General features: G+C 38.7%; 1 protein-coding gene and 3 long non-coding RNA genes across 5 annotated transcripts in view; 3 read left to right on the forward strand and 1 right to left on the reverse strand.

The window, feature by feature from the left end:
- Nucleotides 1–11975, forward strand: part of LOC126966946 (LIM domain-binding protein 2) — a 53531-nt gene extending 41556 nt beyond the window's left edge. The window contains exons 5-7 of the mRNA XM_050811270.1: nt 2698–3025; nt 4517–4635; nt 11552–11975. Of these exons, the coding sequence (XP_050667227.1) occupies nt 2698–3025; nt 4517–4635; nt 11552–11704 (600 nt within the window). The 3' untranslated portion in view covers nt 11705–11975. The remainder of the gene's footprint in view (nt 1–2697; nt 3026–4516; nt 4636–11551) is intronic.
- LOC126967565 (uncharacterized) lies at nt 3025–4510 on the forward strand. Of its 2 annotated transcripts, none has more exons than XR_007730032.1 (3): nt 3025–3113; nt 3290–3377; nt 3466–4510. It is a non-coding gene; the product is annotated as an uncharacterized LOC126967565 (long non-coding RNA). The 2 variants fall into 2 exon arrangements; XR_007730031.1 differs by having other exon boundaries at nt 3041–3201.
- A 7867-nt stretch (nt 11976–19842) lies between the features above and the next one.
- On the reverse strand, nt 19843–21849 carry LOC126967552 (uncharacterized). Its single transcript, XR_007730026.1, has 2 exons — nt 21662–21849; nt 19843–20791 (listed from the first exon to the last, which is right to left on the reverse strand). It is a non-coding gene; the product is annotated as an uncharacterized LOC126967552 (long non-coding RNA).
- A 1352-nt stretch (nt 21850–23201) lies between these two features.
- On the forward strand, nt 23202–25908 carry LOC126967574 (uncharacterized). Its single transcript, XR_007730033.1, has 2 exons — nt 23202–24508; nt 24609–25908. It is a non-coding gene; the product is annotated as an uncharacterized LOC126967574 (long non-coding RNA).
- The last annotated feature ends 1109 nt before the right edge of the window (nt 25909–27017 follow it).

Below are 27017 nucleotides of genomic sequence, written 5' to 3' on the forward strand. Positions count from 1 at the left end.
GAGTCGATCTGAAGCAGTTAGAAATACGCACGCCTCACTCAATTTCTGGTTTTAGGAAGAGCTATTTCCCTTTGAACTTATAATATATACGAATAATGTAGGTATAGTTTTGAATAGGTGGATTAGAAACACTCTATACAAAAGTTTACAAAAAATTGCGCTGGAACGTAACAGTACTTGCCGTACGCCATAGTGAGTAGTTATAAACATTTGTATTATTATAGGCGTTGACAATGTACAAGTGCTATATACGCGCCTCAATAGGGCTGCTGGAAACCCAAGCGCTGGTAGCTATTTCGGTCAACAGATCAGTCTAGCTATCCAATGCAGAAATCTGCCAGTATTCTTGGTACACTTCCCCATAGTTACAGTTTTAATTCAAAGCAATCATAGGTAGTATTATAAATATAATTATAAGATTGTTTTGTATTATATATTTATATTATAGTTAACAATTTGATCTATGTTATGTTAAGAAGCTTCGTCTGCCCGGTTCCAGTATGGCCTGAGTCTTAGCACATCTAAAAAGAAATCTGAGAATGCAATGTATGAAGTGCCTGTATTTTGATCGACGCTCGAAGGAGCGTCGATCAAATTACAAAAGGAATCTTTTGGAGCGCAGTTGCCATGTCGCTCTGAATTTTTAGCTTTTCAAGAGTCCTGAGCGGCCATGCTTGTAATGGGTTATGGTCAAGTTTCGTAAAGTTGGTAATAACAAAACGGAGGCGTAGTTAAAGTTAATATATAAGAAGAGTCTAATGTAGTGAGATACATAGTTCTTCCTCTTCATTAAATAACTTAGGGACCTTTAATCTTACATCATATTTTTAACTGCAATGCAACGCATCTATTGACTCATGGTGTCCACGGACGGTTGCCTCATCACTACCCATCACGTAAGCCTCCTGCCCGTTTGCCCTCTCTTATAACAAAAGAAAGAATCCAACTTGGCAATAAGTATCACAATCTGCACTTAGATTGCAGATCTTTTGGAGCGGATGTGGCTGGAATCTTGTAGAGTGACGGTCACAAGTCACCAGTTGGATGCTTTGCACAGGATGCCGGCTAGATTATGGGTACCACAACGGCGACTATTTCTGCCTTGAAGCAGTAATGTGTAAGCATTACTGTGTTTCGGTCTGAAGGGCGCCGTAGCTAGCCGTAGCCTATTGCTATTATCTCCCTGCTCTCCAAAATCATGGAGATCATAATTAGCCGCCAGCCCTTGGTATACCTAGAGGGTCACCAGTTGATCAACGACCGACAATACGGCTTTCGCCATGGTCGGTCGGCAGGTGATCTTCTGGTATACCTAACACATAGACGGGCGGCGGCTATTGAAAGCAAGGGGAAAGGCCGTGTATGGCACAAGGCGCTCCTCTCAAAACTTCCATCATTTGGGCTTCCCGAGAGCTTGTGCAAGTGGACCTCCAGCGTCCTCACTGGGCGCAGCATACAGGTCGTTGACGACGGATATTGCTCAAACCCGAAGCCCGTGAATGCTGGAGTGCCCCAAGGCTGTGTGCTATCTCCCACGCTATTTCTTTTGCATATCAATGATATGTTGGACAACTCCAACTTGACTAGTGCCGAGAGAAACTTGTGTCTTGTCGAGTCCTCTCTTGAGAAGGTCGCGGAATGGGGTAAAATGAACCTTGTCCAATTTAACCCCAAGATGACTAAAGTTTGCGCGTTTACCACTAAAAAACCCCCCATTTGTTGTATCACCGCTCTTCAATAATACTTTCCTTAAAGCCTCGCCTAGTTGCGGAATACTGGGTCTCGAAATCTCGAGCGATTTACAATTTCGTGGCCATCTGAAGGGCAAAGCCAAATGGCTTTGAAGAAACTTCCAAGCCGGCCCACATTCTAGCGCTCTACAAAGCGCAGGTCCGGCCACACATGGAGTATTGCTGTCATCTCTGGTCTGGCGCACCCCAGTATCAGCTCGATCCATTTGACCGCGTGTAACGTAGAGCAGCTCGAATTGTCGGGGACCCAGTGTTCTGTGAACGGCTGGATTACTAGACGTTGCGTAGAGATGTCGCTTCATTGTGTGTCTTCTACCGCATTTATCACGGGGAGTGTTCCGAAGAGCTGTTTAACCTGATTCCTGCCGCCGAATTTCACCTTCGCACGACACGCCACAAGTAAGGATATCATCCCCACCATCTGGATGTGTGGCGGTCCTCCTCAGTGCGGTTTTCAAGGCGCTTTCTTCCACGTACTTCAAAGCTGTGGAATGAACTTCTTTGTGCGGTGTTTCCAGGACGACACGACATGGGTACCTTAAAATGAAGCGCGTACACCTTCCTTAAAGAACGGTCTCCTGTGATTCCTCTGGTGTTGCAAGAGATTGTGGGCGGCGATCAATTAATTATCGATTAACAACAGGTGACCCGTACGCTCGTTTGTCCTCCTATTCCATAAAAAAAAGCTAGTGTAGACTAAACATATTATGTCTCTAGGTGACGAGCGCATATGTTGTGTCGCTCAGAATTTTTGAGGTTGTTCAAGATTCTTGAGCGGCACTGCATTGTAATGGGCAGGGCGTATCAATTGCTGAACGTTCTGCTCGACTTGTCCCTTATTTTCATGACAACAGTATGGCAGGTCTCTCGCATGTTGCGGAGATATCAACCTGTGAAGGTGCATTAGTTTGATTACAAGTGTCGTGGGCGCTGTCGGACTGTGCAGGTGTGCACGGAGGGGCGGCTGATCGTGGAGTTCACGTTCGACGACCTCATGCGCATCAAGTCGTGGCACCTGGCCGTGCGCGCGCACCGCGAGCTCATCCCGCGCGCCGCCGTGCTGGCGCCGCCAGACCCCGCGCAGCCTGACCAGCTCGCCAAGAACATCACGCGCCAGGGTATCACCAACGCCACGCTCAACTACCTGCGCCTGTGCGTCATCCTGGAGCCCATGCAGGAGCTCATGTCGCGCCACAAGGCCTACGCGCTCTCGCCGCGCGACTGCCTCAAGACCACGCTCTTCCAGAAGTGGCAGCGGATGGTGGCGCCGCCAGGTAACTATCGCCCCGATACAATATCATAGTGCAGACTGCCTCAAGACCACGCTCTTCTAGAAGTGGCAGCGGATGGTGGTGCTGCCAGGTAACTATCGCCCCGATACAATATCATAGTGCAGACTGCCTCAAGACCACGCTCTTCTAGAAGTGGCAGCGGATGGTGGTGCTGCCAGGTAACTATGGTCCCGCTACAATATCATAGTGCAGACTGCCTCAAGACCACGCTCTTCTAGAAGTGTCAGTGGATGGTGGTGCTGCCAGGTAACTATCGTCCCGCTACAATATCATAGTGCAGACTGCCTCAAGACCACGCTCTTCTAGAAGTGGCAGCGGATGGTGGTGCTGCCAGGTAACTATCGTCCCGCTACAATATTATAGTGCAGACTGCCTCAAGACCACGCTCTTCTAAAAGTGGCAGCGGATGGTGGTGCTGCCAGGTAACTATCGTCCCGCTACAATATCATAGTGCAGACTGCCTCAAGACCACGCTCTTCTAGAAGTGGCAGCGGATGGTGGTGCTGCCAGGTAACTATCGCCCCGATACAATATCATAGTGCAGACTGCCTCAAGACCACGCTCTTCTAGAAGTGGCAGCGGATGGTGGTGCTGCCATGTAACTATCGCCCCGCTACAATATTATAGTGCAACAATTTGCTTAAGGTCTTGTTTGCACTGGTTTAATACTTCAGTGAAGTAGTGCGTAATTATGGGCTGTATTTATAAAATACTATTGATTAATATTGGAAGAAAGGGGTTACTACGCGGTTAAGCCATGCTTTTTCATGTAAATTTGAAGCCCTTTAATCTTATCGAATAAAGACATCTTACAGTGCCACTGAAGATACTAAACTACTTAAAATGGCACAGTCAAGATATGTTCCTCTGGCTTGCGTTATTTGTATGCAATAGTAATGGGTCATTGACCGAAATTGTTTCTTCTTTGCGTATGTACTTATGATACATATTATTTTTTCTCGTTTATATTTATGTAAGCCTTAATTTATGTTTCAAACCTATTTTTTTTTATTTATTGCTTGGTTTTGGTAGTCCAGAACATCTGTTTTGAGTCACGGACGAGTAAAGAAAGAAGGACTCCGCGCCGTGATATTAGCAAGTGAAATACCGTTATGCTAGTGTGTGTGCGGATGCTAGTTACACAATTTTTTCTCCCTTAAATAATCAAATATGGCCGCAAATACTTATATAGTATAATTTTTACACTTTTTCACAACGTACGATGGCATTTTTAAAATATTTTATTGAGACGCAAACTGATCTGTCACAGACGATGACAATTCTCATAATGGCCGCCAATCGGCCTGTAGTAGTGTAAGTGTGTGCGTGGGGCTATGTATATACACGTTAATTGGTTTGTTTTGGTGCTACACTGTTATGTAAGGTGACACGGGGTCCTTATTTTTGTGCTAGTCCGTGTTTTCAGTGAGTATTATGTTGATTTTAGTTTGACAATATGTTTGTGTGTTACAGAGTCTCAGCGGCCGGCCAGCAAGAGACGTAAACGTAAAGGAAGCGCGGGGGCCAACGCCGCGCCGGCCGCGCCCGCTAAGAAACGATCCCCCGGACCTAACTTTAGTCTGGCCTCGCAGGTACGACTATAACATACAATCACGCCAGTATTCAAATATCTTCATATTGACACGGGAGTGGGTCAGGGATTGGAAATAATACTCCGCTTATAGGAACGAGTCTTTATTTGCGTTCACTTTTTCTGAACTTGCACTTCGCCGGTCTGCCGCTGTTCCTCTTGTGGGCGGCGGTACCTTCAACGCGTCACACTGCACCGAACACTACTTCTCTTCTGTCTTCTTCTTCTTAGAACACTTCCACTTTTCACTACTTCTTCTTTTCTTCTTTACACTTTCGAGTCAGAACTAGAACTGCCGTAGGCCATTTTCAAAATGATTCTCCCATTCCATCTTTAAATTTAAATTGTACTAGAAAATTCTTTTAACTATTTTTATCCTGCTTACACATTTTCCATCCCTTTTTTTCTGTTCGATTTGATCCTGAACTTACTAGAAATTTCCTTTAACTTTACAAAACCCAAAAAAATCCATACACTGGTAGGTGTATCGAACCCGGGTCTACAGCGTCTAAAGTAAATACTTTTCCGCTGAGCTACGAGTATTGCTGACGGAGCTGTTGAAATTAACAATGTCTTGAAGTTTGACAACTCTCGTCATATACTTCGAAGGGTTGCTACGCAACACTGCCCCCTCCCAAGACATGATCGTCCCGATCATCGTTGCTTCCGTAGTACTTAGCCACCCGATCGACATGTACGATTTTCGGGGGACTTCGAGGGGTACGCTGGATCCTGAGAGTCACATCATTTATCCTTGTGATTACTTTATATGGTCCCTCCCAACTTGGTTGGAGCTTCGGAGACTTCCCCTTTCGCCTTACAGGATTGTGTAACCAAGTCAGGGTTCCCTCTTCAAAACTAGGAATATTAGCTCTTCGATCGTAGCGGGTCTTCATCCGTTCACTAGCCTTAAGCCCAGTTATTCTAATTTCCTCGTAGATGTCAACCATCTTTTTCCGTAACTCATCCACATATTCTGTTATACTTTTCGGAGTATCCGGTGGACAGCCTGAGAGTAAATCAGCTGGCAATTTCAATTCCCTTCCAAAATTGGCGTACGCAGGAGTCACCGTTGTTGTCTCGTGTATTGCGCTTCTATACGACATAAGAAACAGTGGAATGTACTCATCCCAGTTATCCTGATGACTGTCCACTACTTTTGCCAGATGTCGCTCCAATGTTTGGTTAAACCTCTCCACCATCCCGTCCGACTGTGGATGATATGGTGTAGTTCTGGTCTTATGGATTCCCAAGATCTTGCAAACTTCTTGAAATACTTGTGACTTGAAGTTCCGCCCTTGGTCACTGTGCAACTCCAAAGGCACACCGAATCTGCAGAAAACTTCATTCACCAGCTTCGTCGCAACGGTAACTGCTTCTTGATTCGGTAGAGCAAATGCTTCCGGCCACTTCGTGAAATTATCCATCACCACCATTATGTAACGGCTTCCAGCTTTGGTGACTGGAAACGGTCCGGCTATATCTAGAGCTACTCTCTCCCACGGAGCCCCAACATTATACAACTTCATAGCTCCTCTGCTCCGGGTTTGAGGTCCTTTGTCAGCTGCACAACTCTTGCATTTACGGCACCAGTCTACCACATCATCACGGCAATGCAACCAGTAAAATCGTTCTTTAATTTTTATGAGAGTTCTTCTTATTCCCAAATGTCCACCTGAAGAACCATCGTGATAAGCTCTCAGGATCTCGTACACCTTCTCCCTGGGAACGACCAGTTGCAGATGGCAATCCTTTCCTTGCGGGGTTTCCCATTTCCGGCAGAGCAACCCGTCATGCATCACCAAACTATTCAATTGTGCCCAGAGACTCTTGGTAGCCATACTGTGTCTAGCCACCTCAGACCATTTTGGTTTAAGTGATCCACTTGCTAGCCAATGTAAAAGTGGTTGAAGATCCTTATCATTTTCCTGAGCTCTCCTCATTGCATCGTTGCTCCAGTTCCCATCGATCGAATCTGTTCTGATCAGTCTGATTATTGGATTTTCTTTCTCCTCCTGACGAATGCAATGTTTGCATTCCGTCGGTCAAGGTCTTCTAGATAAAGCATCTGTATTTCCATGAGTTTTTCCTCCTCAATGTTCGATTTCAAAGTCATACTCTTGAAGTTGCTCAATCCATCTGGCCACTTGTCCTTCCGGATTCTTGAATTCTAGTAACCACTTCAAGGCGGCATGATCAGTCCTTACGAGGAATTTGCGACCCAACAAGTACTTTTTAAAATGTTGTAATGTCTTCACCACGGCAAGTTACTCCCTACGAGTTACACAGTAGTTTCTCTCCGGCTTCGATAAAGATTTGCTAAAGTATGCAATTACAACTTCTTGATCTCCCCTCTTCTGAGATAACACTCCACCAATTCCAGAATTGCTAGCATCAGTATCTAGTATGAATCTTCCCTCCGTGTCAGGATATCCGAGGATAGGTGATTCACATAGTCGTTTCTTCAACTCTAAGAAAGCTTGTTCGCAGTCTTCATCCCAGGAAAAGGCTCTTTTCTCCTCCGTCAGTCGATGTCCGTCAGGCTTAGCAACATCGGAAAACCCTTGCACAAAGCGTCGATAATAAGAGCATAGTCCAAGGAATGCTCTAACATGTGTCTTTTCTGTCGGCGTCGGCCAGTACTTGACAGCACTTATCTTGGCAGTATCCGTCGCAACGCCTTGCTCCGAGATAACGTGCCCCAAGTAATTCACCTGACGTTGAAAGAAGGAACATTTCTTTGGACTCAACTTCAAGTTGGCACCCTGCAGTTTTGCGAAGACTTTTTCGAGCTTCTTAAGATGATCTTCAAAACTTCGTCCCATAATGATTATGTCATCCAAGTAGACAAGGCAGGTTTCTCCCAACATACCTGCCAGCACATACTCCATCAACCTTTCGAAAGTAGCTGGGGCGTTGCATAATACGAAGGGCATTGTTTTGAACTGCCATAATCCTTTTCCGGTTGAAAAAGCCGTCTTCTCCTTGTCTTTAGGGTCCAGATCAACTTGCCAGTAGCCACTTTTCAAATCCAGAGTAGAGAACCACGTCATGCCACAAAGTGAATCTAAGGTGTCATCGATTCTTGGCAATGGATAACTGTCCTTCCTAGTAACATCATTCAGACGCCGATAGTCCACCCAAAATCTAGTTGATCCATTCTTCTTCTTCACCAGAACCACTGGAGAACACCATGGACTCGACGACGGTTCTATCACACCATTTTCTTTCATATCCCGAATCATGTCTTCCACTTCTTGTTCGCGTGCAAACGGAATACGTCTTGGTCTTTGCCGTATCGGAACAATGTCTCCTGTGTCGATCTTGTGTTTCACCAAACCAGTTCTTCCGATGTCCCCGTCGTTCTTTGAGAAAATCCCGGAGTAGCGTAGCAGGAAATTTCTCGCTTTTATTAACTGTAGCTTGGTAAGATTGTCCTTACAGCCATCCAGAAGTTTCTGTATGTTCACATCCTGGTTTGCAGCTTCGGTCTTCCTCCCTTCTTCACACTTTCTTAACCAAGCTATCTCCTCACAAGCTCCGATCACTGTTCCCTTCCTAATGATTTGCTTGTCCTCATGAGGATTAAACACGGGAACCATCGCAATCTGGGAGTTACCCACAACAGTCCTGGCTGGGATCCATGTCGTGTCCGATGTCTCTCTTTCTATTATAGCGCATTTACAAGGCCTTCCTCTGTCATCCCTTGGCAGGACTACCGGGACTAGGGTCTGCGATTTCGGATTTAAAGTACTGTCTCTTAAGCACAACACTTTCCCAACAGTTCCGCCTTTTATTGGAATTTCTTCACCTCCATGCTTCAATACACCATGTTTCATGTCAATGGTACACTGATGATTTCGAAGAAAATCCAACCCAATGATGCAGTCATCTGTGATATCCGCGATTACCACTTTTTGCCAGTACAACGTATCCCCGATTTTCATGGCCACGACCTTCTCTCCCTGGACTGGTATGCGCTGGCCGGTAGCTGTTGTGAGTATTAAGTTTACATTTTCTCGCATATGTCGTCTTCCGATGCTCTCTAGTCTTCTTTGGCTAACGACTGTACGTGAGGCTACCGTATCCAAAGTGAAACGGCAAGATTTTCCATTTATCATTCCTTCTATAACTAAAGTGTTTCCGTCACATGTCTGCTTTACGAAGATCCTTGGGGCTTTGCTTCTACCGGCCAGCGCCCACCCCACTGCCCTGGCCTTTTCTAGTTTTCCTGCTGCTCCAGCGGTGATGTTGAGACCGCCGCATCCTTCCTACGTTGCGTTATGTTCTCACGCCTGGGGCAAGTGCTCCTAATGTGTCCTCGCTCCCCACAACCATAGCATACTGGGTTATATGCTTGCCTTCGGCTGGAATCTGCTGGTACAATTTTGCGGAGTCTCAACGCCCGAGAATCGTGGCGAACCGCTTCCACTTCCAACGCATGTGCCACCGCTTTCTTCAAGCTGGTATGATGACTCAATCGTAGGGCTGCTCTAACTTCGGTGTCCCGTATTCCATCGATGAAAACTTGGAGCAACATTTCTTCTATTGCAGCTGGCGCCGACTGATATGCTTTACGCACTAGTTTCTCGGCTTCCACGGACCACTGCTGTAGAGTTTCGCTGGCCCTTTGACTGCGGTCCTTAAGTTGCGCCCGGTACACATGTTCGAGGTGTTTATCACCATAGCGTGCCTCCAACGCGTCAATAAGGTCTGTGTAGGTCACTTCCTCCTTCCCAGCGCCGAGTGCTTCCAATACGGAGAGTGCTTCGTCACGGAGCGCTAGTGTGAGGGCAGAGTGCGCTTCTTGGTCACTCCAACCGCAGGCTCTTCTGACCGTCTCCAATTGTAGCTTAAAGGCAGCCCAGGAAGACTTGCCGTCGTAGGGAGGTACTTTTAAATTTCTGCTCGATGTGGTTCCGCAGGAAACTCCTGTGTTGGCTGAAGGACACACGACCCTCCCACTGAGCTGATTAATGGTAACTTCCATCTCTCCCATCTTCCGTTGAAAGTTCTCTTCAACTTTGTCCATCTTCTTTTCCACACTATCAATCCGGGCGATCTCTTTTTCCACAGCGTCAATACGGGTGGAGTTTTTCTGCACAACGGATAAAATGTCTTTTTTCGCAACTGCTCCTCTTGTCGGCGCGCTTGTTCCTCTTGCAAGCCCCGCAGCTGCTCCTCCTGTCGGCGCGCTTGTTCCTCTTGCAAGGCCCGCAGCTGCTCTTCCTGTCGGCGCGCTTGCTCGTGCATCATGGCGACCATCTGCTGCATGAGCGCGCTGATGTCTACAGCAGGAGCCTGCGGTGCTGACACGGTCGCACTGAGTCCAGAGCCGGATGTTTCTGACTCGTCCTCTGCCGCTGCAGCTGCTCCCGCTCGTGGTCACTCCCTTCTCGTTCCTGGGCACTAATGGCATCCTTCCAATCCCACTTCTGACACCAATTGACACGGGAGTGGGTCAGGGATTGGAAATAATACTCCGCTTATAGGAACGAGTCTTTATTTGCGTTCACTTTTTCTGAACTTGCACTTCGCCGGTCTGCCGCTGTTCCTCTTGTGGGCCGCGGTACCTTCAACGCGTCACACTGCACCGAACACTACTTCTCTTCTGTCTTCTTCTTCTTAGAACACTTCCACTTTTCACTACTTCTTCTTTTCTTCTTTACACTTTCGAGTCAGAACTAGAACTGCCGTAGGCCATTTTCAAAATGATTCTCCCATTCCATCTTTAAATTTAAATTGTACTAGAAAATTCTTTTAACTATTTTTATCCTGCTTACACATTTTCCATCCCTTTTTTTCTGTTCGATTTGATCCTGAACTTACTAGAAATTTCCTTTAACTTTACAAAACCCAAAAAAATCCATACACTGGTAGGTGTATCGAACCCGGGTCTACAGCGTCTAAAGTAAATACTTTTCCGCTGAGCTACGAGTATTGCTGACGGAGCTGTTGAAATTAACAATGTCTTGAAGTTTGACAACTCTCGTCATATACTTCGAAGGGTTGCTACGCAACAATATTTTGCAGAGCACGTGACACAGCGTAGGTAGGTTAGGTAGCCCAGTTCTCTTCTCTAGGATATTTCACAACCTGTATTAAAAAAAATATTGTTTGATTCTGAACTGTAATGCTAAAACTTATCATCATTCAAATCAGTTATATTAATTTGTACAGTCACTATCGTCTGGAGGAAACATTTTCTTTCTATACAACTCCCACTATATCTCCATATCCTTCTCTAATTACTCAAAGTGGGGCTTGGCCTCCGGAACGAGAGTCCTCCACTTGTTTTGGTCCTGCACAAATCAGCGTTCACCCGGATTTTCCACCTGAACGTAATGGGCCTGCCTCTCTCACTCCACGATCATCTTGCATGTGATGTATGTGACCGAGTCGGCGGAGACGACGGGCCTCAACTTCTCCAATATGAGTGTTCTGTAATTACAGTGTTTCTAAAGCCATTTTTAGTGTTATTTCTACCGCATTTCATATAAAATCAAACCAAAATTGACAAGATATAACCAAATTTAATCAAAATTTAAAAGTCTCTAGACTATTTTAAATACTGGACTTGTCAGAGGAATTTACTAAAATAACTGTCATTTAATTCAATGCGATTCTTAAACATACCAATCATCACCTATTTAATGGCTTAATTTATTTCTAAATTCTTCAAGTCAATAAGTTACCGTATGAAAGAATAAAATACAATATGGTTTCATTGGAATCGCATCAGGGATGCCCCGAGGCTCTTTATTGAGTATTTCTCGTTGTCTTCATCACGCGATTTTAATGATCCGAATAACAGAGTAGAATGTGTCACACGCCTATTGTATCTGACGGCGGGCTGAGTGGGTTTTGTTTTATTTATTTAGAGCATTAAAAGTAAATGGGGGCCGTGTTGGTTGCAGGACGTGATGGTGGTGGGCGAGCCCTCGCTGATGGGCGGTGAGTTCGGCGACGAGGACGAGCGGCTCATCACGCGGCTGGAGAACACGCAGTACGAGGGCGACGCCGACTGGAGCAACCCGCCGCACTCGCCGCCCAAGTCGCCCGCGCACTGACACTGACACACCGACCACGCTCATGTGTACAAGAAGAGAACGGCGAGTGAACGAGGTAGAATGATAATAAGTCTGCTCTGTGGCCGGAGTATAGTGTGACAGTGATATTCGTACAGAAGTGTGTGTATATACAAATATACAAGTAGCACCATGTTAGCTAAATAAATTATTTGTTTATACCGATCTGTGTCATGGACTCGGTTCAAGTACAGTGTATATATTTATAATTGTGGAATGTAAGATTTAGGATTAAATTTTATTGTACTTTAAATGTATTTGGTTATTTAAATATCTCAGTTCAATTATATGTGAATTTTTACTGGAGACATCTATTCTATTCGTCCTACTGTGGCTTCTGTGGAAGTTATACCACAAGTTAGCCAATCTCATGTTGAAGTAGAAGGAGGCATCATAAATGACATATCTATCTCTCATCTGACATTTATTGTAGCCACACACAAAATACAAACACTCTATTAAACTTCTATTTATTGACACATAAGCAAAAACGTTTTATATGCATATTATTTGGGATATAATTATTTGTAATAAAATAGACGGTAGATTGGCCCACAATTTTTGAGTGACTGACAGAGTGTCACATCAATATATTATCTAAATATGTATAAATCCAGTGCCCTAATGTTTGTTTCCAATCAACTCCTAGACTAATGAACAGATTTTAATGAGGATTATTTCATGGAGTGCAGTTTAGTCCAACTTAAGAAATAGGATCGTTTTTATTTCGACTTGGGACCCATAATAATTTTTATTTACAATATTTTTTTAAATGGATATTTTCTATGAGAGAATTTATAGCACAGTTTGACAGTTTTGCTGTAAAACAATTTAATTATAACAGGGAGCATATCTTACGAAGTAATTCTTGTTGTTATGAAATATTATTGTCAATTTCTTAAAAAACCGTATTTATTTGTTGTATGTACAGAATCTGTCGGGTCAGCGAGTATAATATACGAGTTAATGATTTCGCTTTTATCTGTACAGGTGGATTAGTTCGATGAATATAAGCTGCAATGCCGTGCTCGCGAAATAAATAAAGTTTCGTTCATTGACCCGTCAATCTCTGTTCCTTTCGCACGCGTACCACTAACGTTCCCTCCCGCTCTATCATTATAATGTGTATATTTATATAAAACACATCACCAAACATAGAATCTTTCTAATTTGATATATTTATTGAGTATGTTACGATTTGTTACTGTTGTGTGGATAAAGAGTGGTATTACTCCCGTTTTTTTTAATTTTAGTGAGCAAAAGTTCAAATGGCTCACCTGGTGGAAAGTATAAACCAGCTGGACGTCCGCATTAGATTGAGGTCCATTGTAACACTAGTTATAACATATTACGGTCTTATGATTTATAATTTTCTATTAACTATATATAAATATATATTTAACTACACCCAATGACATACAATAAACATCAAGACTCACAATCACGCTCAAAAATTGTCCGAAGCAAAAGGTGACTACGCGTCTATTGGGCAGAGTTTTCGTTGAGATGTATTGCGACCGCACTTTTAATACAACGCCACGCAATGACAAAGTGTTCAGTGAAAAAATGTACAAATAACGGCATATCTAAACTTAAAAAGGATGGAGTGGCGTATTTCAGGTAAGTACCCCTTTAAATTGACGACCCATATAGTCCAGTGGTTAGTGACCCTGCCTACTGAGCTAGTTCCCGGGTTGGAATCCCGGTAGGTGCAAAACATATGATGAATATCGATGTTTGTTTCTGAGCCATGGATTTTTATAATCTGTATTTATGTATGTTTCAGTAAATATATTGTATTAAATATGTTAGTGTTGTCTTGTACCCATAGTATAGGCTATGAACAATTTGGGGCAAAATAATTCGTGTGTGTCAATATTATAGTATTACTACCTGACCCAGCAAACGTTGTATTGCCGATATTAAAATCGCGATACAAAAGTAACTGTTGATCGTAGATGGGTGAAAATTTGAAATTGTATGTATTTTTTAATGCTGTCTCATAATCAAACAATTTAAAAAAAAATGTCAAGAAAATAAAAAATTCGTGTGGACCACCCTTAACATTAAGGGGATGAAAAATAAATGTTGTCCGATTCTCAGACCTACCCAATATGCACTCAAAATTTCATGAGAATCGGTCAAGCCGTTTCGGAGGAGTTCGGTCCCGCACACCGTGACAGGAGAATTTTATATATTAGATTATTATTAAGTTAACAAAATTGTGTGACCGACTTGACGCTTTGAATCTTTTTGCTAAATCAAAAAATTAAAATAACATCTCAATTCTAAACAAATTGTTATTTTAAAGTGAAATCCCTCACTTCTGGGTATAATTATACAAATTATATTCTGGTTACGATCTCTAAATTCGATTTGGTGACAAATTAAAAAAATGCATAAATCTCAATTGCGCAAATAATAATATAGTGATCGCATCCGTATTTTTCGCACAATGATAAATTGTAAATAGACTATGATCTATGGTGTTAATTTGAATGAATGTTTTACATCGCCGCTCGGACATTTTTGGACGACCTTTTAACAGGCGATTGTGAGTCTGAAGTCCGGCTGCGAACCAGGAGGAATTTCGTACGTTCACCTGTTACACCTGTCTTTGTCAGTTCCACGTAAATATAATGTGTCTCGCTCGCTTTAAAAGATTTACAATCCGTGAGGACGGCAGCCATTGCATCTGTGCGAGCGAGACGCATTATATGTACGCGGGAGTGACAGGGACAGATATTAACAGGTTGACGTACGAAATTCTTCCTGCTTAGCGCCCAGAATTTAGTTGTTGATAATATTTTTAATTTTTTTTTTGCAATAATGTATTCTCTGGAATATTTATTATATAGACAACCAGTGGGGCGTGAATACAGACACTACAATATTGAAGAGAAGTAAAAGTGATGCCATCAATAATGTCGTTCTATATCCACACAACTAGTACTAACTCCTGCTATCTAACGCGCCTCTGTACGTATCTATTCATGACAGATACTCACTACTACCACAGTGGATATATCTACGGAAACTACCTACAAACGTTCGAAATGACACACTCACGCAAACATGCGCATCGACAAAACGAGTCGAGTGTCACGTTGTTATTATGTTTCCGCGATCTTTTTAAAAATGCCGGCCGGACGGTATTGAGTGGTATAGGTACGGCTATTTGATCTCGGCTCCAGTTTTCGTTTTTTTTAAATATAAAGTAGTATAGTATGTATAAGAATGATTTATTGTTATATTATTATTATAATTAGTAGGTATTCGAGTTATAAGACCGTGAGATCGATTATAATAAATTCGTGAGTATAATTCACAATTTACACTAAGATGGCGGCTGCAATATTTATTATCATTTTTTTATGAGTGTGTTTTAATGGTTTTCTAGGGTGTTTTTTTTTTTTATATTTATTTATTTTGGACAAAATAACTTACCTATATGTGTTTTGTCATGGTTTTCGTGAGTGTTGAAACCAATACCAGCTAGTGCTGTCAAAACGTAAATCAAATTGGAGCTACATGAAAAAATCAACTTTCTTTATTATGGGTGTTGTTTTCATGATTCTCGAGGGTGTTGATGCTGATAATGCTGGAGTTTTGAAATAAAATTGTGTGTCACCGACAGTCCCGAAATACACAAAAATTATACCCATATTGATTTTGTTGAAAATGTCACATCCGCCATCTTAGATCTTGAAATGGGTTTCATATTTCTAATTGCCTCTCCTGATAATCTCGAAAATGATACCCAATTTGATTTTATTGTATAAGTCACATCCGCCATCTTGGGTCTCAAAATAGATTTAATATTCGTTATTGACACTCACGAAAATAATTGCCCCGTCTAGACATGTGAGTGGGATTACTGCAAGGAAGGAAGGACACCGATTCCAAAAATAACAATAATCGTAAGTAGAATTAGTTAGAATTAATTTCATTTACCTGGTATTTGGGTCCTTCCGCCACGACCCGCTCCCGACTCTCGTCTCCTCATGACTCAAGCATATCTCACCTTTAACTATGTATGTAGTAACCAACCTATCTTGGATGACACCGACTCCAAAAATTACAATAATCGTAACTAGAATTAGATTAATTAATTAGATTGTATAAAAATACGCAATTATTTTTATACTTTTTAGTGCACATTATATCCATTGTTTTGGAATAGTGTTTGTGAAGTCGGTTGATTTTTTGTTAATTTTTTTTAGTCTAATGTGCTACTACTAATAAAACTGATGGTTTACTCATTTAAGTCAATCATTACTACTAATTTGTAAATGAATCTTTGACTTTTATAACATACGAGTTTTTATTTATTTATTACAAATGCTGTACTTAACACGATAAAAAGTTTCTATTTAGAAAAAAAAACACTAAAGTATTTTCTTCAACTTTTCTTACTAACTCTTTACATGAATATATTTTCACTCAAATAATAAAATAACATTATGTTACTTAACATTAATTGCTTTTAGACGGTTTGGTGCTATTTGTTTTACCTGGTATTTGGGGTAAAAAGTTTATCACACAGTAAAGCCACTCCCATGCTGTTTGAGTCTATAATATCTATAATTTTAAAAGAGACAAAAGAAGGAAAATAACCTTTCTTTTATCACATGAACATAATTATAAGTCTCATTACCTTCTCCAGTGTACGACCATAAAACTTCTTTCATAGCACACTCGTCCAGACTAGACTGTCAACACATATACTAAATTAATGATAGATACTTAGATAATTTATACGTCTAGATGGACTGTGACAACTGTAAACACGTCGAAAAAAATAGCGGTGAACTGTTAACCGCTATTTTCAGCAACGCACGCACACTGAAACAAAGTGTATCGCGAGTGTAAGACGTTGCCGTCATGCAATCTAAAGTCATAAACCTGGCCTGTTGTCATGCGTTGCCTAACAGCGAGAGACGTGTAAATATTATCTAAGGGTCAATAACTCTCTGTAAGTTTACGAAATTAATTAAATTAGATGTTTGTAAATATAATACATAAGTAGACATTGTATGAGCGACCTGTGAACTACTATAGGTTTTTTTTAAATTTATTTAGTGGCACAGGACGCAAGTCCATATGCCATAGGTTTAAGATCAAGTATTGCCAATATTGTGCAATTGTCAGGGCTGAATGTCTGCCTAGCGGACAACCAGATCTTTAGTGCATACACATACATTTTCCAAATGTTTGAAAAAATAAATTTTGTTGAGATTGATTTGTTTCTATTCCGAAAGGTAAAACGAGAAGGTGAGTGCATGAGTGCACGTTTAATACGAAATGCGTAATAACCACTAAGAATCAATTTCAGCTTAATGACTACCAGTATTTCAGAATTAATTAACGTGCTTAGCTATTGCAACGTCCGATTAATGACAGCTGGCAGGTAGCGAAACGTCCGATGACGCGATTAAGATTATCCGACGGCGAGCGCGAGATTCATCATTATTAAAAGCGATATAATTACATAACGACTCCACCTATGGCTATATAAAAAATACATTAACGTAGTTAAAAGTATAGAAAATCAACGTGTAAAATCATAAATTATGTTTTTGAAACCAAGTTATATATAAATACAAGGTTAAAGCTCGAGATTATAGTTAGAAATGTGATAACATTTTCATTATATTATGTTTTTATGTAAAATATTAGCGCACACATTAATAAAACTTGATTATTATTGAAATAGACTATATAACCTATTTTTAATAATAATATGTCATTACTTCGACTTACGGGATTGTTGCAAAAATAAGTTGTTAAAATAAAGCACCCATTCTTAGTATATACCTACAATTTATCTGCGGAATGCACAAGTAAAACGTGAAATACTTGGTTGTCTCAATACATCCAGATTGTTGAATATTATAAACATTATATTTATGATATTTTGTCCCTATTACAAGCAATGATTTACTGTTAATTAATTGGATTACAATAAAAATTTGATATTTAAACCAAATCGATAAAGTAGTATCGATCATACTGTTATAACTTGTCGATTTAATGTCGTAAGAAGAATTTTATATGTAATTTGTAGATAAAATCGGAAACTAGATATCATGAGGATTAATTTCATATATAAAACAAATATAATACGTAATTAAAATATTACACTTTCATGATAAACAAAACAATAACAAAACGACACTACAAAAATAAACAAATGACAATTCCCCCCGCAAAGCGATTTTCAATTAATTATTTCTTTTAATTTTTGCTCGGATACTTGATATTTAAAGATAAGCCTATTACAATTACTTACCATAGAGTCTTAAATATCGTATTTGACAAGCTAATTCACTGATACTACAGATTATAACACAAAATAAATACGCAAGTCGACTGGGCCACTCTGGTTGCCTGGACGTTTGACTGTCTAAAGAAAAAAGCCGCTCTAGTTGCCCGGACGTTTCAGTAGCAACATTAATAATATATTATTATTTTATTTATTCAGAGCATTGACAGCGAGGTCATCAGCTAGACCAAAAGTAAGTAACAAGAATATTAAAAACATCCTTTTACGCTAATACAAGAATAAACCTTTAGATAGAAAGAATAAACATTTCGTAATGTAGCTTAGCCCTCCATTCTGATGGAGAAAGACAAAAATATTAAATATTTTGGGCGTTAATTTACATTATAATTTATTGTCAATTGAAACAATGCCTGAATTATCTATCTACTGAATTTGATACCGTTCCTTGATATAATATATATTATGTGTTTCAAATGTTAGTCTTTCTGGTCCCTTTTGTACAAACTTAATACTGACAATGTTATTTTACATGCTCATAAAAGTACTCATATGTTTTACCCATTATGTATGTATCAAAAAATATTAGCCACATGTGTGAACAGGTGCTGGGACACGCAAGAATTAGTTGCAATCTTACATGGGACTGAGATTATAAATATGTATTAACTCGCATTTTGTTGTTCAATTATCCGCAATCTTTTTTTTTTAATAAAGTGAATAAAAGTTATGTTTGCCGACAAAATAGAGAATTGAATGTCTATGGAATAGAAAAAGCGCGGGAACTCTTGATTGCTTGGGCGGTCTTTTTAACTATAAAATTAAATATTTCTTTTATATTGTATATAATCCTCATATTTTTGAAAAGTATATAAGTATTTGTATATGTTTATCATTTAATTTGTTTAGTATAAGTAAAAGTCTATATATTTTGTGATTTAGGTTTGGGCTAAGAGATGTCGAAAAGGCGGAAAAAACCAAGCCGGAACGAGATAAAGGTGAGTCTATTTTAGATTCCACCTCTGAAAGTAGCGAATACTCAGATTCGCGTACAGTTTTGGAAGACCACGAGGACTTTTATTTGCCATATAGGGTGGCCGACTATTGTCGCCGATATCCGGAAGACGCAGGTGCCGGTCATGAATTTATAGTCTTCATAGAGAGTGTGACTGAACAGCCACTTGGTAGTCGTGACATGCTAACTCTTAGTAGCTACTTATCGCGCTTCATTAAAGGCATTAAATATCTTAAGAAACTCAACAAATATAAGATAGGAGTAGTGTTTGAACGACCCAATTTGGCTAATACACTCCTAGACAACACGACATTTATAAGGGAACAAAATTTTAAGGCTTCCATCCCAGCTGGTGCCAGTGAATTGTCTGGAGTGATTTCCTCCGTACCCATTGATATGTCCAACAAAAAAATTTTCAAAGCTTTGTCAAGTACAAAAAAAAATGATTTCTGTTCGGCGTATAATGAAAAAAAAAAACAAATCCGATAGTGGTTTTATATTACAACCTACACAGTCATTATTACTTTTGCGTCATCTACTTCACTCCCAGATTACGTTCACTTAAAGATGTGGCATCTACCAGTGCGACCTTATGTGCCGCCAGTTAAGCAGTGTTTCCGATGCCTTAGGTTTGACCACTTGGCTAAATTCTGTAAGAATGCTCAGCGTTGCTCAATCTTCACTGAAAATCATTCATATAAAGAATGTACTATACCTATTGACAAAGCAGTATGTGTCCACTGTAAAGGTAACCATCTTGCAGTATCAGGTCAATGCCCTATAAAACAAAAAAGATATTGGATAGTAAAAATAAAAGTAAAACACCATTATCAGATTTATTTAAACATCCAACAAACTTTCCATCACTCAATAAGGCAGAGAACACACATCATTAATTTAATTTTATCCAATCCAGCAGCAATGAACCTAATCACAGAATCAATAATAAAAGTCATTACACTAAATCAAACACAGAATCAAAGCATTAGCTCACGCCCAATTAGTTCAGCTATTAAAGATACCATACAAATTAAAAATAAAACGTCACATTCAACTGTCAAAAACTTAACATAGTACAGTAGAATGCTCAGTCTGTCGAGTAACAGACTTGAGCTTCAAAACCTACTTTATGAGCAGGACATACACATAGCACTTATATCAGAAACTTGGCTTAAACCAAATATACAGTTTTCTATCAGAGGTTCTACAATACTAAGAAATGATTGTGGTGATGATCACAATGGTGTAGCAATTTTTGTTAGAAATGGCATTTATTTTCAAAAGTTAGAAACATTTTCTGATAACTCCTTGCAAAATGTAGCAATCAAAATTAAATACAAACAACAAGACATCTCAATTGTTAGCTTTTATAGTCCTGGCAACAGTGTACCTAACTTTGACAAATCTAAATTTAATAGACTGTTGCATAGTATTCCAAAACCACTAATAATTGCTGGTGATTTTAATGCTCACCATACCATTTGGGGTTGTAATAGAACCAATTCTAGAGGTAGAGACATCATGGATGTAATGGACGATAATGACTTAATGCTCTTAAATAATGATCAACCAACTACAGTGGGTATTAATTCTTGGAGACCAAATGGACTAGATCTAACAATAGTATCATCTTCATTATTCCTGTGCTGTGAATGGCAAGTTCATCAGGACTCTTTGGGCAGCTATCACTTACCTACAATCACAAAATTCAATGGTAGTGTCGGAAACTGAATCTTCTTCAATTCCATCCAACATTCCTCCACACAGTAATCTGAAAATAGTAAATTGGGATCAATATGAGAACTTAGTAAATGACTTGTTAAAACAATTTGATATAAATAATTGTAATCTACAGAAGTCTTACAATAACTTCTGTACCATAATTCTTAGAGCGGTAGAAAATTCAGTACCTAAAACCAAGTACCACTGTAACAATATTACTAATCTACCTAAAAGAAAGCGACAACTTCCCTGGTGGAATGGGCAATGTACTAAACTGGTAGAAGATTGCAAACAGGCTTATCTGTTATTCAAATCAAATTGCAATATCTAAAACTACATTCATTTTAAGCAAGCTCAAGCAAAGAAAAAATGTATATTAAGACTTGAACGTCGTAAATCCTGGACAGATTTTTGCTCCACCATAAATAGGTTAACACCAATGAAACAGATTTGGACAAAAATGAGGAAATTTAAGAACTTATATTCTAATAATAATTGTTTCTCTAGCAATAATTGGATATCCAACTTTTTACACAAATATACTCCAGATACAGTACCAAATTTGACAATTATTCACAATAATCATCCTTTAAATAGCACCAACTCTTTTACGATTGCCCCTTTGAATTTGCCCCATTACTATTGAAGAATTAAAAGCTGGTCTATCATTAAGAAAGGACTCTGCATGCGGTTTGGATTGGCTCTCCTATAAAATGTTTAAATATTAAATCTCCTATGGAAGAACTCCACTATTCCAGAAGAATGGAAAACAGTCTAATTCCAATTTTAAAGCATGGGAAAGATTCTAGTTCAGCTGATTCATATCGTCCTATCACACTAAGCTCGTGTGTTGGTAAAATTTTTGGACAATTAATAAAACAGAGATTAATATTTTATATTGAAAGTAACAACCTCTTACCTAATAATCAATTTGGATTTTGATGTGGTCGTTCTGCTTGTGAGAGTATACGGCATTTATGTCTTGACATCCATAGTGCCCAGATTGACAATAAGATATTGGCTGGTGTTTTTTTGGATGTTGTAGGAGCATTTAATAATGTTGATTTAGAACAATTATCATCCATTCTTCTATCCTTAAATGCCCATGAAAAAATAGTTAGTTGGATATTCAATTTCTTGCATGGTCATAAACTTTATGATAGAGTCAATAACCAATTAATAGGTCCTTGATATTCAGATAGAGGCGTATCGCAGGGCGGAATTTTGAGTCCATTGCTCATTATAATCTACATAAATCAAATAAATATTGTTTTGGGTAATAGAGTTTCTAACCTCCAATTTGCCGATGATCTAGTAGTGTAAAGTTCAGTACTTAATTTATCAAATGTTGTGTTAGATCTTAATGTAGCACTCAAAAAATTGGAGCTTTATTTTCAATATCTTAGCTTAGTCTTGAGGTCAGTATTGACAAAAGCAAAGTAGTAATATTTTCAAAGCATTCTATGAGAATAAGAGATGCAAAAATATAGTGGAGTTACATTTTTAAGTAATTCTAGATAGCACAAATATGTTGAAATATTAGAAAATCAAGCATTAAAGGCCTGCAATATTCTAAAATCATTAGCTGGTACATATTGGGGTGCAGACCCACGCATCTTGCTAACACTATATAAGTCATTAGTCCGTAGCCATTTTGAGTATGCCTTCTTTTGTTATGGTGGAGGAATTACAGTAGTGAATAAATTAGAAAAAATGCCTAAGGATCATAACAGGCGCTTTTAGGTCTACTCCTATTATATCATTACAAGTAGAATGTAATATTCCCCCACTAGCTCTTAGATTCAAATATCTCCAAACAAAATTGTTTCTCAAATTAACTTCTATTAATAATCATCCACTCCTATTAAAGATACAGGACTATATTAACCGAACTGACAATAATTCCTACTATCAAGTAGAAGGCATCTCTGATTTGTTACATTTTTCTAGTGATCATAATCTATTTTCTAGTATTCTTTGGCCATGTTATTTAAATTCTTATAATTCAAAATATACACCTATTAAAATAATTATTAATGAATCATTAAAATATAAGGAAGATGTATATAGTATGCTGTCAGAGTGGCAAAATTATAACCAACTTTATACTGATGGATCTAAAAGTAATACTGCTGTCTCTATGGCAGTTTATGACATACAACTGCGGAGTGGGTTTGGTCATAGGTTAAATACCTTGGCTAGTATATACACAGCAGAATGTGCTGCCATATATGCTGCTCTAGAATATATTGGAGAACAGTCATATAATAATTGGATCATTATAACAGATAGCATGAGTGTTTTAAAAGCTTTACAATATCCTAAATGTAATGTTACAACTAATTTCATCATTTACAATATTAGAGACAAATATCAATGCTTATCCCTAACAAAAGATATTGTTTTATTCTAGACTCCTTCACACATAGGCGTGGAAGGAAATGAACAAGCTGATTATCTTGCTAAACTACTTACACAGAAAATTTTACACCACAATTTGTGGGTTACGTCTGGGACATTCTCGTAGTGGTGCTCATTTATTTAGGATCGGTGTTTTAGATTCTCCAACTTGTCAATTCTGTAATTTATCCATCCAAACTCTTGATCACATTTTCTTTGACTGTCCCCAATATAATCTTCAAAGATTTACATTGATAGACTGCCTCTTGGATATTTATAAGAATGCTGAAGACATCCCGCGCTCACTTCATCAGTTATTGAAAACTTATGACTGCTTCGTGCCGCTTTACAAATTTATAGTTTCAACGGTAGGCGAAATTTGAAAATACGGCTTGGCTTTTGACACAATCCCTTACACAGACTTAAAACATATTCGTCCATGAATTATTATTGGACTTGTGTTTATAATGTAAATTTTAATGTATAAATGTAAATAGTATATTTGTAGTTATACCTTAAATTAGTTTCATATTATCTTATAATTATTATATTCAATTAATGTTCATCATTATTACATATAATTCATGATAATATATTTCTTATGACGTATATGAGATTTATATTTTAGTATTATATCATAAAAGTTTATTATTATTAAACTCCGGAGTAAGCTTGATCTTCATTGGAACAAGAATATTATCAATAAAAGACTTGGCTTCGGCCTTTCATGCGAACCTATATGTATATGAAGAAAATGAAACATGAAGAACACGAAATACTACTTTTATGTGAAATTGTACTATTTATGTTTGGAGATGAAGATGATATAAAGACTTAGCTTGACTTTGAACAAGCTGTGTAAAGTGAAGGCTGAAGAAAAGAAAAATAAAAATGAAGACTTGGATGTATGGGCTTTTGACCCCTTTGCCTGTTCAGATGGACGAAAAGAACCAAAAAAAAATGTCTATGGAATATTGTTTTTTTTTTTACCTATCTAGTCAAGATGCTATCTGACATAGTCTTACATAAAAAAGGATATGACTGACAGGAGTTCTGACACTTGTAGGTCTCATTTTACCGCGGTGTATAGTGTCACAAACTTATCTGGCCCGGTGGCCAAAAGTAGAATTAACGTCGCCATTTTGAAATATCAATCAGCCTGTTATTCCATGACATTCCTACCATTGTTTGTTCCGTGTGTTTATTTTTTTTTGTGGTTTTAATAAGTGAAAAATGCCGAAAGCTTTAAAAAGTGTTGTGAGGAACGTTATATTACAAGTTGTGAATTATATGAAGGAAGAAAACGCCTTTTAGGCACCAATTATATCCTTCGATAAGTTGTATGAACGCGTTGCTGCTGCCACAGGTAAGTGTTGTCAGCTTCTAAAAAAATACCACCACGCACTTTAAATTAAAGTACATATTTTTAAATATTATTTATTTACTTTTTGTTATTCATATTGTAGGTGTCGGGGAGCGATTTGTAAGAAAACTTGTAAAAGAAAAAGAGCAAGCAGATGAAACTGGAACAAAGATATCCACTACAGGAAAAAAAAGGAAAAGGACTAAAGGCAAAATTGAAGTGGACAATTTTGATCTCGGTGTCATTAGAAGAAAAATTCATGAATCCTACAGCATGCGCAAAGAAATTCCCACATTAGCAAAGTTGTTAAATGTGCTTCAAGAAGACATTGATTTTAAAGGGAGTCGTGAAACACTCCGAAAAATACTCAGTAAAATTGGATTTCGTTACAAGAAATCAAAATCTAATCGAAAAGTACTAATTGAACGTAATGATATATCAGAATGGAGAGCTAATTATCTACAAATAATTTATGAAAATGAATGCGGTGAAAAAAAACCAGTCATATTTTTGGACGAGACTTATATTCATTCGTCTCATACAGCTGGACGCTGTTGGCAAAGTGATGAAGTTAATGGTGTGCTTAATCCAGTCTCGAAAGGAAACAGATCAATAATTGTTCATGCGGGAGGACAAGCTGGCTTTGTGGAGAATGCGTTATTAGTTTTTCAATCAAATACAAAAAGCGGTGATTATCACGATGAAATGCATAGTACAAATTTCAAAAAATGGGTGACCGATAGACTTCTACAAAATCTACATCGGCCAACATTAATCATAATGGATAATGCCCCATATCATAGTATTTCTATAAACAAATGCCCTAATTCAAATTATAAAAAGGCTGATATGCAAAAATGGCTGTCAGAAAACAATGTTGAATTTAGTGAACATTTCACAAAACCGCAACTCTACGAATTAATCAAAAGGCACAAACCAAAACCTATTTACGAAATAGATGAATTATTGAATAGTAATGGACACAGCGTGTTAAGGTTACCACCATACCATTGCGATTTAAATGCAATCGAAATGATTTGGAGCTCTATGAAAAGAAATGTAGCAGATCAGAATATTGTGAGATCAAATTCTGAAATGCCTACATTGATTGCAGAAGCTTTTGATAAAATAACGAATAAGAATGGCAAAAGCATTGCAATCATGTAAAAAAAATTGAAAACGAGTATCGAAAAAGGGATGGATACTTAGACGAGGCTTTCATCATTAATTTAGGTAGTGATAGTGAAAGTGAAAGTAGTGACTCTGATGATGATGAAATGACTTATGAATTGAACAATTCCGGTGATATAAGAATACCTGGAATATCTCCGTTAGAGAACACTCGGCATACATTTTATTTAAATGATCATAATTATTGTATAAAAATATAAAGATTTTTTATAGCACTATTTGTTTACTTTTTAGTGAAGCAACATTTATGTTACATTAGGCGTGTTCAGGGAGTCACTATTAACGCTACTTTTGCTATTTTCTGTCAGATGCGTGAACAAAAAATAGCGAAAGAAAGCGAAAGTAGTGAAAACCATGACACCCTGAACACCTCTAATATGTGCATATTATTTTTACCCACTTTATTGCAAAAAATATTTACTAGCAACACTAAATGCGATAACAGCGACGATGCCAGCGGGCCAGATAAGTTTGCGGGAGTGTAAAACTATTAATGATAAATACCTACCTTGACTAGGCTTACTGCGCCGCGCGTCGAAGGAGTATGCGGTGAATAGGTTTAAATGGAGGGACATAGACAAACTATTACCTTAGTGAAATCCGAGAGTTTAGGTTAGTAGCGGGCAGACGGTGTACATAGAGGACGAGGACGCGAACTGCCGTTAACGAGTAACGATTGGTTTTGTTATATTATGTACCTATTTACACCTCTGTAAATATTTCTGACGATGAATATAGATACTTAGTATGAATGCTGTGTGGTTGTTTTATTATGTCCTTTATGTTATTACTTAGGTACTAAACCGCTATGTCAAGACACAGGTTTATTACGGGGAGTGTTCCGTAGAGCTGTTTAACTTGATTCAGGACACCACAAAATAGGATATCATGCCCACCACCCGGCTATGTGGCGTGCCTCAGTAGATTTTCTAAGAGTGCGGTTTTCAAGAAACTTTCTTTCGCGTACGACGAAGCTGTGGAATGAGGTTCCTTGTGCGGTGTCTCAGGGACGATACGACATGGCTACCATCAAAAAAGCGCGCACACTTTTTATGGAAAAGGAGGTCAAACGAGCGTACAGGTCACTTGGTTTTGTTTATTACTTTGAAAATATAACCTTAAAACAGAACATTAACATTCATATGAGATATCAGAAAACACATTGGATATAGTTATTCCAATTAAATAAAACTTTGAAACACAAAAAACGCGTCATCATAAACGCGTATATTTTTGGAAGGTTATATGATTGTAAATAATGATTATATATCTCTGTATTTAATAATATAAAACAAACATAAAATTTAATATAAGTATCACT

The sequence above is a fragment of the Leptidea sinapis genome, chromosome 1 (genome assembly GCF_905404315.1).
Source record: "Leptidea sinapis chromosome 1, ilLepSina1.1, whole genome shotgun sequence".
Taxonomy (NCBI): domain Eukaryota; kingdom Metazoa; phylum Arthropoda; class Insecta; order Lepidoptera; family Pieridae; genus Leptidea; species Leptidea sinapis.